Source organism: Brassica rapa, chromosome A08 (assembly GCF_000309985.2).
Source record: "Brassica rapa cultivar Chiifu-401-42 chromosome A08, CAAS_Brap_v3.01, whole genome shotgun sequence".
Classification (NCBI taxonomy): Eukaryota; Viridiplantae; Streptophyta; class Magnoliopsida; order Brassicales; family Brassicaceae; genus Brassica; species Brassica rapa.
In genome coordinates, this window is record NC_024802.2 from 13,561,618 (window position 1) to 13,576,042 (window position 14,425).

A 14,425-nucleotide genomic window follows, 5' to 3' on the forward strand; every position below is an offset into this window, starting at 1 on the left:
TACCATTACCAGTCACTCTGTCTCAAGTTGAATCTCTAAAACATAAAAGTTCAAAAAAAATATTTTTATGTTTGAATAATCGTTTAGCACAAAATTCAAAAATCTTGCATTTTGCTATAGTCTATAGGTAGTTTTGTATGTATAACTTAACGCTTCACTGAAATCAAGACTAAGAACAATAATATATATATATATATATATATATATATATATTTTTTTTTTTTAAATCATTTGTATTATGTGTTGTATACTTTTTGACTAAAGGCTTATTATGTGTTGTATACGTATAAGTATGAAAACGAGAATACGTTTAGTTAAGTGTAAAATGATGTTAGTATAACATAACATTTTTAGCGATAATAAAGATGATATAAAACAAGAATACAATCAAACTTGTAAATTTGAAGTCTCTTAAATCTTTGTGCACCGCTAAAAAGACCAGTATTTACTAGGCGAGATGTAGTTCGGCCAATACAACACATTATAAACGCAAAAAAAAAAAAAAAAAATTCGCTATCAAAGTATGGTAAATTTTTTAAGATTAATAAAAAAAATAAAAAATTGAATTTTGAAACTACTATAAATATAGATTTAATGGATTTTAAATTTATTCACATATAATTAATATACAAATCTAAACAAGTATTTGCATTAATTCATTTTTGCTCTTGAGTTTATTTGTTTTCTTCGAATTGATCGCATTGGTTCGTAAAAAAAACCTTATCAATCTACATTTACTTTCAACATTGACAAATATTAAGCCTAATTTGTAAAGTTAACTCACATTTAGTTGACGAATAAATTTGTCAAATTACAAATATTCTAGAAATTAGAGCAGTTTTCCACAAATAGAACCCTTCAGTTCCAAGAAAGCCAATCGTAAGTTAGTAACCAACTAACAAGTGCAATATAAACCACATGCACTCTAGACAAACATGCTTGACCCGCACGCGTCGACTAGTCACAAAGTCATGACAAAGATATAATAATATAATAACTTTCGACGACACATTTTCTTTTGAACACCAAACACATTTAAGGTCTTTAGGACCAGTTGTTAGTTATATTTCTATTGGAAAAACCAAACTCAGAATATCAAATTACTAAAATTAATTAAGAGTTGAAATAAATTATGTGTATAGTCATTTTCTCAATAACTTCCATGAACTTACCTTCAGTAGCCTCCATATCTAATAGGACCCCCACATCCTCTATTTTCTCCTAGCCCACCCTTTTTCTTATAATATTCAAATGTTCATCTTTCTCAGACACACCAAGTTTGAATCTTCCGTCTTCAAAGATTTTGTAATTAAGACTTTTACTCTATTACTAATCTTCCAACTGCCCACACTACACATATCTATGCCTACATATCTATATAAGTCTTCTTCAACCTATGTTGGTCATATTCAATTATTCATATCCATCGTTTCCTTTTCTCCACATTGTTTAAAATTTTAATTGTTTGTAGCTCATCTTTCTCTTGGTGCCATTTGTTTGGTTCTTCTTCATCTACGAATCACTTAACAAAAGGTAGTTGTTGGGATGTCTGGACGATATGATTTTATCAATGTTTGGTTGGTGTAGCTACTATTAATAAGACTATAGTTTTGTTTCAATTAATTTAAAGTCTGATACTCATCTGTATTGACGTGTACAGGAGGTTTCTATATTAATATTTTTTTGGAAGTATCCTCTGGCTTTATTGTGTCCATGGGTCTTGAAGTTGGCTCCCTTAGCTTGAAAATTAAAGACGGAGGCTTGACTTCAAGAACCAACAGTTTCAACAGAGATAACACTACTCACCAGAACTCTCGTAAGATTAATCGGAAACCAACTATGCAGCGGTCGTTGAGTTTCAACAGCTGGGAGGTTCCTGAAGAGACCAAGACTGATTCAGATGTTGAGGTCTTTGAGACAAAGAAGTCAACGCCTAGCACTTTGAATGGAAGAAACTGTGAGAGAATCCAAATAAAGAAACCTACGATTACTCCCCCTGAGCCTTTTGTGTTCTTCTCACCTAGACCAGTCACCGAGCTTGATGCAGCTGCAACTACCGTACAAAAGGTATACAAGAGTTACCGGACGAGAAGGAACTTAGCAGATTGTGCTGTCCTTGTAGAGGAGCTCTGGTGAGTTACTTGATTGATCTTCTTCTTGTGATGCCTTGTAAAGATGTTTACACTAATCTAAGTGTTGCTTAAAATGTTGTAGGCAGAAGAGTTTGGATGCTGCAGCTCAGAAATTGAGCTCAAATACTGAGGAAACAAACAATGATTCAGGTTTTAAGGTTCTTGAGACAAAGAAGTCAACTCATAACACTTTGAATGGGAGAAACTGTGAGCGAATCCAAATAAAGAAACCCACAGTAACTCCACCTGAGCCTTTTGTGTTCTTCTCTCCTAGACCAGTCACCGAGCTGGATGCAGCGGCAACTACGCTACAAAAGGTGTACAAGAGTTACCGGACAAGAAGGAACTTAGCAGATTGTGCTGTCGTCGTTGAGGAGCTCTGGTGAGTTACATAATCCATTTTCATCTTTTTAATGTCTTTTAAAGGTGTTTTAACTTAACTGTTGTTATTGCTTGTAACGTTGTAGGTGGAAGACTCTTGATGCTGCAACTCTGGACCTGAGCTCTGTGTCTTTCTTTGAAAAAGAGAAACACGAGCCTGCTGCTTCAAAATGGGTGCGAGCTAGAACACGAGCCGCTAAGGTCTGACTTCATTTTCATAAGTTCTTTCTCTCTATTTAGTTTTAAGTCAAGGTGTTATAAGTTTCACTATTTCTCGTTGTTATGTAAAAATCAATGTGGTCTCAATTTTGTAGGTTGGGAAAGGCTTGTCAAAAGATGAAAAGGCTCAGAAATTAGCTCTTCAACATTGGCTTGAAGCGGTAAGTACCCATGATAGGGCTTGTTAAGAAACATATTGATGAATTTTGTTGAGTATATCCGTGATTTAAACTTTATAAAACAAAAATTTAGAGAACAAAATACGGTTGAAACAAATGCATGTTTTAGGGTGTCTATTAATGGTGTGAATAAATAAATTATAATCTTGAAATCTACATGTAATAATCTTCAAAAAAATCGATATTTATTTTTTCTTTAGCAAAACGATTTTCCTAATCTTTAAAAAATCAGAAGTGGTCAGTTCCTCTTTGATGATTGAATCTAATCTGATTGTACCTTTCTTGTATGAGCAGATTGACCCACGTCATCGTTATGGCCACAACTTGCACTTCTATTATGATGTCTGGTCAGAGAGCAAGAGCTCACAACCATTCTTTTACTGGTTAGACTTTGGTCTAAAAATTCATCTTAGATCTTTATGTGTTTGAAACTGTTCTAAACTCTGTTTCCATCTATTTGAAACCTAAGGTTGGATATAGGAGACGGCAAAGATGTAAATCTTGAGAAACACCCAAGAAGTGTTCTGCAAAAACAATGCATCAGTTATCTTGGACCAGTGAGTTTCTTACACGACACTAGTTAGCTAGGTTTACCTTTTTGATTACGTACTCATCACCCTTTTGTGGTTCTTTTAAATCTGTAGATGGAGAGAGAAGCATATGAAGTGATAGTGGAAGATGGGAGACTAATGTACAAACAAAGCATGGATCTGATCAACTCAACTGATGAATCAAAGTCCATCTTTGTACTTAGCACGACTAGAACCTTATACGTAGGGAAGAAGAAGAAAGGCGTTTTCCAGCACTCTAGTTTCTTATCTGGAGGAGCCACAACCGCTGCAGGGAGATTGGTGGCCCGTGATGGGATCCTTGAGGTACTTAAGTTACATGTCTTGCTTCTCCATCGTGTATGAATCTCATCTTGTGTAAACTAAAATGGTCTTACTCCTCTTCAGGCTATATGGCCATATAGTGGACACTATCTCCCAACAGAAGAAAACTTCAAGGAGTTCATAAGTTTCTTGGAGGAGCACAATGTTGATCTCACCAATGTTAAGGTAAGGAAACAAATAAAAAACATTACATCCTTTCGTGTTCTTAACATCTTTGTATTAACGAGAGATAAATTTAATATGTATTGCAGAGATGTGCTGTGAATGAAGAATACTCGTCGTCATTCAAATCCACAGCTGAAGAAGAAGAAGAACCAAAAGAAGTATCAGAAGAAGTTGAGTTGCCTTCAGAGCAAGAAGAGAGAGCGAGACCAGTGTTTGATCCTGCGAAGAGACTTTCTTGTAAATGGTCAAGTGGATACGGTCCAAGAATTGGGTGTGTTAGAGATTATCCAGTGGAGCTACAGGCACAAGCATTGGAGCAAGTCAATCTCTCACCTCGTGTCTCACCAGCCTATTCGTATGGACCAATCCCATCTCCAAGACCGAGTCCTAGAGTGAGGGTTTCTCCACGGTTAGCTTACATGGGGATCCCAAGCCCTAGAGGTGTTAAATGCTAAAACTTACACTTGTTTAATGTAACTTGTTCTCCAAGAAAGAATAGGTTAGAAGAGGAGAAGCTAACCTCCATCTTTCTTTGTTCTTTTATATCTTTTGTATATTTCATGGATTGCAAGATTTTTTGTTGTTTCGAGTAGTTCTTTGTATGATCGTTTTGTGAGCTGTTTAGATCCAAATACTTGAATAAATAAAAACGTGGACGTTGTTCATAAGTCAGCAAAAAACACATTTCTTTCTGAGCCATAAACTGATAAGAATCGTAATCCTTCTGGAGCCAAACGAGAAAACTCAAAAACGAAACTACAAGGATATGAGCAAAAGAAGATATGGCAAGCTAAAACTTCAGATGAAAGTTTCGTAGAAAGAGTTGAAACAAGTCAATGAAGCTTGTTTTAAATGCGGACAGAAACAAGTCAATGAAGCTTGTTTATGGATTTGAAGCAACTTCCTATTCTAAAGACCAATTTGTCTGAACCTTAACGCTCGCACACCCTAAACCGGTACTATATAATAACACAAATAACACCATTTGGAACTTCATATGAACACCGAGAGAGACACTTTTGTCAAGAACAAAAGCTTAAGCGCAAAACATAATCATTCATCCATATACCTAATCTTAACTGAAATGATTCGCAAATACACTTAACCACATATTTGAATCGGCTCTTACTTCCACCGCGAACCAGATCTAAAATAAGATTAATCAAGTGATCGAGCTCAAGCTCAACACATAGTCAGCTCTTCCACAACCCTAGACCATCAGTAAACCAAACGACACTAGCCGAAAAGAGAGCCACAACCAAGATACACTCCAAATAGCAGAGTCCAACGAGCTTTACCAGTGACAGATTCAAACCAAGCAGCCTAAGACCACCGCAAAGCTCTTGCCGGGGATTGCAGATTTTGCTTATCCAACCCATCTTAAGCGAGGAAAGACCAAGGGCTTGGATACAGTAGAACCCAACGACGGACTGATCTTGGTTTTAAAAAGCGATCGCTTCCTTGGCCATGGCGCTTGGCGAGGTGTAGTGGTGTACTCATCGCATTACCACCGCAAAGCCATGCGAGGCACACATGGCGCTCGCCATTGAGCGCATTACTATTAGTTCTAAGGCCCCTCTAGCGACGCCCCCATTGATTCTTCTTAAACCAACTTAGTTTTTACGTATCTAGGTTTCTAAACTAAACCAACTTTGGTTAACACGTAAGATGTGCCGTCTAATATAATCTATCGGCAAACCCTAATCCAATATTATAGTTATACAGCCCCTAAATTTTTCATCAGCTCTTTCTTTCTTTCTTTAGTGTTCTTCACTCTATTCACAGCCTTAGCTCTTCTTTCCTTTTACTGGTTATTTCTCACTACAAGAAAACATCGGGATACTGAGGGAAAAAATCGTCGGTATGTCGTCGGAATAACGCTATTCCGACGACATACCGACGAAAAAAGTCCTCGGAAATATCTCCTCGGAAATTCATACTTCCTCGGAATTCCGTCGGAAATTTCCGACGGAATTCCGAGGAAACAAAATTCCGAGGAAACTCCGAGAAACATATGTTCGTCGGATGGTTCCTCGGAATAAACCGATGGAATTCCGATGGTCAAATCCTCGGAAGTTTCGACAAAACATTCCTCGGAATGTTTATCGGAAAATTCCGAGGAACATATGTTCCTCGGAAAATTCCGAGGAACATATTTTCCCTCGGAATATTCCGAGGGAATGGAGTTCCTCGGAAAATTCCGAGGGACAAAACTCCCTCGGAATTTTCCGAGGATTCCATTCCCTCGGAAAATTCCGAGGGAATTATGTTCCTCGGAATATTCCGAGGGAAGAAAGTTCCTCGGAATTTTCCGAGGAACTACATTCCCTCGGAATTTCGAAAAAATTTATTTTTTTAAAAAAAATTTAAATTTTTTAAATTTAATTTTAAAATTTAAAATTAAAATTAAAATTGAATAAAACATTAAAAAAAAAAAACTACGGGTCTTGGATGTTCGGGAACACCTCGTTCGGGTACATCCTCTTCATCATCTCCATCATCTGCTCGTTGAGCCTCTTCTGGGTCTCATAGCCCGCCTGTTGAGCTGCCATCTGGGTCTCCAACGCAGATATCCGATCATCCTTGTCCTTCAGCTGAGCCGTAAGAACTTCCGGATCAACATATGGCGGTGGTGCAGAAGAAGGAGCAGCCGACCGGGAGCGACGACCCAAACCGACCATACGTCCCTTCTTCTTTGGAACCGACTGAAATATAAAAAACCAAATTTAGATAATATAAATTGATGATAAAATAAAAATCAAGAAATAAATAAATTGAACTTTTAAAAAAAAAACTTACCGATTCAACGATTTCGTTGATTCGAACCCGGGACAAGTTGGTCGAAGCCGTCGAATCGTCATCATCGGTTTGAAGCTGAGACACTTCGTCGTACACCTGAGTTTGGACCAGGTCGACCACGTCCCTCACAAGACCATCATCAATCTGACCGGTCTTCTTGTTGGTATACGCCCTTTTCATTAGGGCGAGATCATCAACCGGCTCGCCCTCATTTTCTTCCGCCTTGAAAAAAAAATAAATTAAACAAACATTAGAAATTTGAAAAAATGCATAAAAAATAAAATTCTGAAACTTAAATAATTAAAGAAAAAGCGGTTGAACTTACCATGCGATCCGCGAGAGTGGCAATAGATTGGGCACCCAAGTTATGCTTGTAGATGCCCTTCCCTTTACGGTCGCTCCTGCGGTTGTTGGAGTTGGTGGAAGAAGTTTCTTTCGTCTCTTCCTTATCCCAATGCTCACACAACTCCTTCCATACCGTGTCGTTCATCGACTTTGGGACCTTTTAATTTAAAAAAAACAAAGTTTAATAATTTAAAAAATAGTTTAATAAATTAAAAATTATTAATAAATTAAAAACTACCTTGTTTGCTTCCCACTTCTTCTTCCACTCGTACATCTGCTTCCCATAGTTGTCCATAACTTTATGGACAAAATGGTTATAAATAGAGAGCGTATCATCGGAATTCCAGTTGAATTCTTGCTGAAATAGTTTAAAAATAGTTTTTAAGCACAAAAATATAAATAGTTTAATAATTACAAAAATAGTTTTAATAAATAAAAAATAGTTTAATAAATATAGAAAATAGTTTAATAATTACCAAAAAAAAAGTTTTAATAAATAAAAAATAGTTTAATAATTAAAAAAATAGTTTTTAAAATATTTAAAATGTTTAATAAATATAGAAAATAGTTTAATAATCACAAAAAATAGTTTTAATAAATAAAAAATAAAGTAAAAATTTTGAATACTTACCGCAAACTGACGAAACCACAGATGCTGCTTCTCGACGGGAAAGTGAGTGAAAGTCGGATGTCCCTTGTCGAGGGCAGAGTACATCATACGGTTGATCCATGCGCTGATCCCGTTCCCGGATCGGTTGAACCTAATAAAAAGAACAAATTATTAATAATCAATCAAATTTTAAGGATAAAAAATAAAAGTTTAAATTACCATGTTTGACCATGTCCATGTGGATACTCAGTGAGATAGGGAAGATGGTCACGACCGGGCTGTCGAACCAACTCCGCAACGCTCATCACTCCCGGAGGACCGGGTGCAGCAGCGGGACCAGGAGCGGGTGCAGCAGCGGGAGCGGGAGCAGCAGGAGCGAGTAATGGAGAGGGAGATGTATGGTATGAGCTGTGGGGCGAAACGGAATCCTGAACATGGCTGGAAGAACCCCGAGACTGGCTCCCCATACCACCCCGGCTACGACGCTGGCGAGGCCGGATCTGATCATCATTAGACCTGTAAATTAAAAAAAAAACATATTTCAAAATTATAGTTTTTAATCACAAAAATATAAATAGTTTAATAATTAATAAAAAAAGTTTTAATAAATAAAAAATAGTTTAAAAATTTTAAAAATAGTTTAAATAAATCCCAAAAACATAATAATAACGAAAAATAGTTTTAAAAATGTTTAAAATGTTAAATAATTACAAAAATAGTTTTCATAATATTAAAAATGTTTAATAAATATAGAAATTTATATTTTACATATAAAATACATAAAACGTTTTATAACCACAAAAAAAATGTTTTTAAATATTATATAAATGATTTTTAATCTTAAAAAAAGTTTTATAGATTTTAAAAATGTTTAATAAATATATAAATGAATTTAAAATGCAAAAAATAGATTTTATATACAAAAAACGTTTTCAATATATATATATAATTTCAAATTCGATTTTTATAACCACAAAATTAATAAAAACTAAAAAAAAAATTCAAATCAAGTGAAATACATAATCAAACTCGATTTTACACAAATCTACCATTCACCCTAACAAAATCTATAAATCTCATTCCAAAATCATCAAATCTACTTAAAAACCATACAAATCTAACCTAAAAGAGTGGGATAGGGTTCTTACATGATTATGGGGGAGGATTAGGGGAGATTCGCCGGAAAAACGCGAGAGAGAACGGTGGAGTCGCCGGAAATCGCGAGAGGAGAGGCTGTGCGGCGCGGAGAGAAAGAGAGAAATGGGGAAGAAGATCGGGCTCGCCCTAATATTATGAGGGGTCCGACGGAAACTATCCGTCGGAATTTCCTCGGAAATATTTTATATTTCCGTCGGAATTTCCTCGGAATTCTTTGATTCAATTTTCCCGAAATATTTGGCGGCTAGGTTAACCCGGTTAAATGAAAATATTCCGACGAACAAGGATTCCTCGGAATACCCTCGGTAATCTCCGAGGAATTTCTGAGGAACCAGGGTTTGGGGTTTTAAAACATCGATTATTTTCGCCGTATTTCATTTCTTATACAATTATAATGCATACCATTGAGGATTCTTTGTATAGATGATCATAAACCATGAAATAACACAATTTCAAAAATAATTGTAAGTATTCCCTTTACCGTTTATTAAAGTGTATAAGTGTTTCTCTTATGTTGTGTGGTTTTCGTTCATGTAATCGTAAAAAGTGTTTGTTATTGGATAAAACACCAAAGTTCATAGTTCCAAACATCATAATCTGGTTATGACACTTAATGAAGGTTATATACGTGTTATTCAATCCGTAAAACATTGTTTTCAATTTAAAACCCCAAGTTCCTCGGAATTTCCTCGGAATATACCGAGGAGATTCCGAGGAGATCCTTATGTTCGTCGGCATTTCCTCGGAATATACCGAGGAGATTCCGAGGAAAAAGAATCTATAATCAAATCCCCAATTCCTCGGAATTTCCTCGGAATTTTCCGAGAAAATTCCGACGAACATAAAGAGTTCCTCGGAATTCCCTCGGAAAATTCCGAGGAAATTCCGAGGAACTTTGGGTTTTCAATCGAGAAGATCTATTCCGAGGAAATTCCGAGGAAAACCTATTTGTCCTCGGAATTTCCTCGGAATTTTCCTTTAAAAAAAAAAAAAAAAAAAGGTCGACGCTAGTCTGTTTCCGAGTCGTCATCACCAGATGAATCTGAATTTGGATCTTGGTGAACGATCACATATATCGACTAAATCGAGTCTTGACTTCAAATTATCCTTTGTTTTACCTTGAACATTAAGGATCGTGTTCATGAGATTGTCAAAAAAGTTCTTCTCGATATGCATGACATCTAAATTATGCCTTAGTAGATGATCCTCCCAGTATGGCAGATCCCAAAAAATACTTTTTTTGTGCCAGTTATGTAGGTTTCCAACACCATCTACCGGAAAATGCTCATGTCCACCGACGTCTGGCGTCCTTTCTGCACCAAAATCTCTAAGTTGTGTCTTCAAATCTTTCCCACGAATTTCCGGAGGTGGACTGTCAAACACCCTCTTGTTCTTCGTAAACAAATTCCTACTTCTACGATATGGATGATCTGGTGGTAGAAATCTCCTGTGACAGTCAAACCAACACGTTTTCCTTCCGTGTTTTAGTTGGAAAGCATCAGTGTTATCTTGACAATATGGACATGATAGCCTTCCATGCGTTGTCCATCCAGATAACATACCATATGCTGGAAAATCACTTATTGTCCACATTAGTACTGCCCGCATTTGAAAGTTTTCTTTACACGAAACATCGTATGTTTCAGCACCTTGAGCCCATAGTTGTTGCAACTCATATATTAGTGGCTGAAGAAACACATCAAGTGATCTCTTAGGATGCTCTGGTCCGGGAACGAGAATCGAGAGAAACAAAAACTCTCGTCGCAAGCACAAGTTTGGGGGTAGGTTGTATGGTGTAAGAATGACTGGCCATAGAGAATACTGTCTTCCACTCTTGCCAAACGGGCTGAAACCATCAGTACATAATCCAAGGTAGACATTTCTTCTCTCATACGCAAAGTCGGGATACTTTGATTGGAAATGCTTCCACGCTTTTGCATCTGAAGGATGTCTGATCTCACCATCTGTTGAGTGCTCCGCATGCCATCTCATTGGTTGCGCTGTGCGTTCAGACAGATACAGCCTCTGCAACCTTTCCGTCAAAGGCAAATACCACATCCTTTTATATGGTACTGGAACTCTTCCACTCGTATCTTTATAACGAGGCTTCCCACAAAATTTGCATGAAACCCGCTGTTCATCCGCCCTCCAATAAATCATGCAGTTGTCTCTGCATACATCTATTACCTGATACGATAAACCAAGACCAGCTACGAGTTTCTGAACCTCGTAGTATGAGCCAGGAGCTACATTATCTTCGGGTAGAATACCTTTTACATAATCAGCAATCGCATCCACACAGTCTTCAGCCAAATTATAATCCGTCTTAATGCCCATCAATCTTGTAGCAGATGATAAAGCTGAATGACCATCTCTGCAACCTTCGTACAATGGTTGCTTTCCAGCATCCAACATATCATAAAATCTCCTAGCTTCGGCATTGGGTAAATCTTCCCCTCTAAAATGATCATTTACCATCTGCTCAGTACCTACACCGTAATCTACATCCGTTCTAATTGGATCTTCTAATCTAACCGCTGGCTGAGGTTCGCTAGTACTACCATGTTCATAATCAGTTTCTCCATGATGATACCAAATTTTGTAACTTCGTGTAAACCCACTCAAATATAGATGAGTCCAAACATCCCATTGTTAATAACTTTTTTATTTTTACAATTAGAGCAAGGACATCTTAACATACCTGTTTTTGCTTCCGGTTGTCGGTGAACTAACCCCATGAATTCGGTTATACCTTGTTGGTATTCTTCCGTAAGCAATCTCGTGTTCGGATCCAAATGAGGTCGATCGATCCAAGAACGAAAATAATTTGAAGAAGACATGTTTTTTATGAATCAAATTCGTGTGTAAAGAAAGTGAGAGGGAGGATGAAGATATGGAGTGAATGAAGAGGAAGAGGGGTGCTTGTATTTATAGTTGAAATCCTGCCGACAGTCCGAGGAAATTCCGACGGAATTCCGATGCAAACGGCTAGTTCGTCGGAATTTCCTCGGAATTTTTAAAATCCCCCAACGGCTCTCCAACGGCTCTCTAACGTCTATAATATTTCCTCGGAATTCATCGGTTTTTTCCGAGGAATACTAGTTTCCTCGGTATTCCGTCGGAATATTCCGACGAGATGAATTTTCCTCGGAATTCCGTCGGAATATTCCGAGGAAATTCCGAGGAAGCCAAATTTTGTGTTTCCTCGGAATTGCCTCGGAAATTCCTCGGTATATTCCGAGGAATTCATTTTCCGTCGGAACGTCCGTCAGAATACCGCTGTTTTCTTGTAGTGTCTATGTTCTCATATAGTACTATATTTTCTTATCAAGCAAAACTTTTCAGTCATAATGTCGAGTTTTAGGTTTTCTAGTTCTGTTCTTTTAGATTTTAGTACTTGTGAATTTTTTTTTTGGTTTTAAGCTTTTATATTATCAAGTGGAATTGGTGTTTTGGTTTTCTTTTTACTGTCTTTATCAAAATAGATCATAAGTTCATTCCTGTTTTGCATGTGTGTTACCCGGTGCCGTGCAAGGGTATTAGGGGCCTAAAGCAAGTTTTAAAAATAAATTTATATACAACAATTAAAAAAAAACAATTTTCTAATACGATATATCACCTTCGCGAAATACATAAGTTTAACACTTATAAGAATAAGTTTATTACGTAAATATGCTATGTTATGTCCTATAAGAAAAAAGTATATGAATTTAGAAATTGAGTTATTCGATTCTCGTGGAAATTTTTTTTTAGAAATAAATTTAAGCAACTAAACTAGAAATTATTTTAAATTTTGGAGTCCTAGAAAACGTAGTATTATTCGGGGGCCTAAGGCGAATGCATTTTTCAATACACTGTAGGCACGCCTCTGGTGTTACCCATGGCGATCGACTTGCCTTGCCATGGCGCCAGTAACTGGAGTTACAATAGTGTCGCTCTAAAGTGGGGTCGAAGGCATCGAGAAAAAGATTAGTTTTTTTTTGGACTGAGAAAAATTCAAGTAAACTATATGACGCATTTCTAGACTGTCATTCACCTCTACATTTTTTGACAAAAAGAAAAATTTTAAAAGTAAAAAAAGTATTTTTTTGAAGTATAGAAAAATACTATTTATTTTTTCAAATATAGAGAAATATTATCTTTATATTTAAATACATTCAAGTGTGGACACTTTCACGGATCCCAACGAATCCATACATCTTTCTCACTCAATCACTCTTTACAAACCTAGATCATTTGTACGGGAGAATCTCTCTACAGATAGAAGATCATCAATTTGCGTGGATTTTATGGTATATCTGGAAAGGAAAAAATAATAAAGTGTTTACCAATATATATAGTGATCCCAGAGACACTCTTAAACTAGTAGAAACATAATCATTACTTTGGGCGGAGGCACATAATACAGTTATACAAAGGGTTACTCAAATCAAGGAAGCCGAGGTCACAACCTTACTTTCAATGCCGGGTAGATGGTGTTTTACGGAAGGATGCTTGAAAGATCAAGATATTTACTCGGAACAAGGTTGGTATAGCACTTTGGAAGGTTTTGATGGATTAATGGAAACAAGAAATACTAGAGCTAGTCTTTCACTTCTCCACTCGGAAGTAGAAGCGCTTATCTGGGCAATGGAATGTCGTATGAGGAATTTACGTCAGTTTCAAATCATATTTGTAACAAATTGTTCTAAATTGGTGAAGATAGTTTCGGGACCAAAAGAATGACCATCTTTTGAAAGTTATTTGGCAAAGAATCTGAAAGGGAGTTTTCACAACTCATAACTCATTATAACTACGAACGATGAATTTAAGGGTAGACAGTCTTGGACGCAGTACAAGGAAACAACTGTCATTTGTCGTCCATATGGATACAGAGTTATCACTTTGGTTTGTAGAATAAACTCTTTGGTTTGTAAGTATATGTGAGTCTGTTTAATGTTGCTGACAAAAGGAATACGTATTATATTTTTGAAAAATACATTAATTGGAATCATTAACAAATCCGATTATGGAACTAACCAGGAGGACTCGGCTCGGAGTCACGGTTGAACCAGTCCAACCGGCCAGTCCAATCCAGATTTTAAAACATTGTGTAAATACAACTGTTTACCGCAAACGCACTAACATTTCTTTAGAATCATTGACAAAGACTCGGTTTTATTTAAATGGAACATGGATGAAAATGGAATCTTACATATAGAATCTTAGGACATAATGTTTTAGGTGAGACCAATATAAAAGAATACGTCACTGATCACAATTATACAAAAGACTGGAAGAGATCACAACAAAAGAAAATGGATCCACTGAAAATGAAAAAGAAGACTAAAATAAACTAGTTATATTACGTTTTAAAAGTAAAGTTGGGCGTACGTGAGCACATGTGGCAGACACGAAGTTGAAGGCAACACCATCAACGGTGCTCGTATACCACACATCTCTCCAAAGTCTGTTTCATATGGGCTCCAGTTCAACCTATTTCCACACCATTTATGCTTGTCCTCTTCTTCATTTAGTAGTATTTACTCACGTCTTGCCAAAATT

At 36.6% G+C, this 14,425-nt stretch overlaps 1 protein-coding gene and 1 pseudogene across 1 annotated transcript; one reads left to right on the forward strand and one right to left on the reverse strand.

Annotated features, from left to right (window-relative positions):
- Nucleotides 1–1,259: 1,259 nt before the first annotated feature.
- Nucleotides 1,260–4,574, forward strand: LOC103834500 (IQ domain-containing protein IQM1). Its single transcript, XM_009110568.3, has 10 exons — nucleotides 1,260–1,533; nucleotides 1,661–2,132; nucleotides 2,215–2,514; nucleotides 2,600–2,714; nucleotides 2,828–2,893; nucleotides 3,206–3,294; nucleotides 3,381–3,468; nucleotides 3,556–3,786; nucleotides 3,868–3,969; nucleotides 4,056–4,574. The coding sequence occupies exons 2-10, from the start codon at nucleotides 1,714–1,716 to the stop codon at nucleotides 4,422–4,424; spliced, it is 1,779 nt and encodes a 592-aa protein (XP_009108816.1). The 5' UTR covers nucleotides 1,260–1,533; nucleotides 1,661–1,713; the 3' UTR covers nucleotides 4,425–4,574.
- LOC117127402 lies at nucleotides 4,553–8,028 on the reverse strand (annotated as a pseudogene).
- Between the last annotated feature and the right edge of the window lie 6,397 nt (nucleotides 8,029–14,425).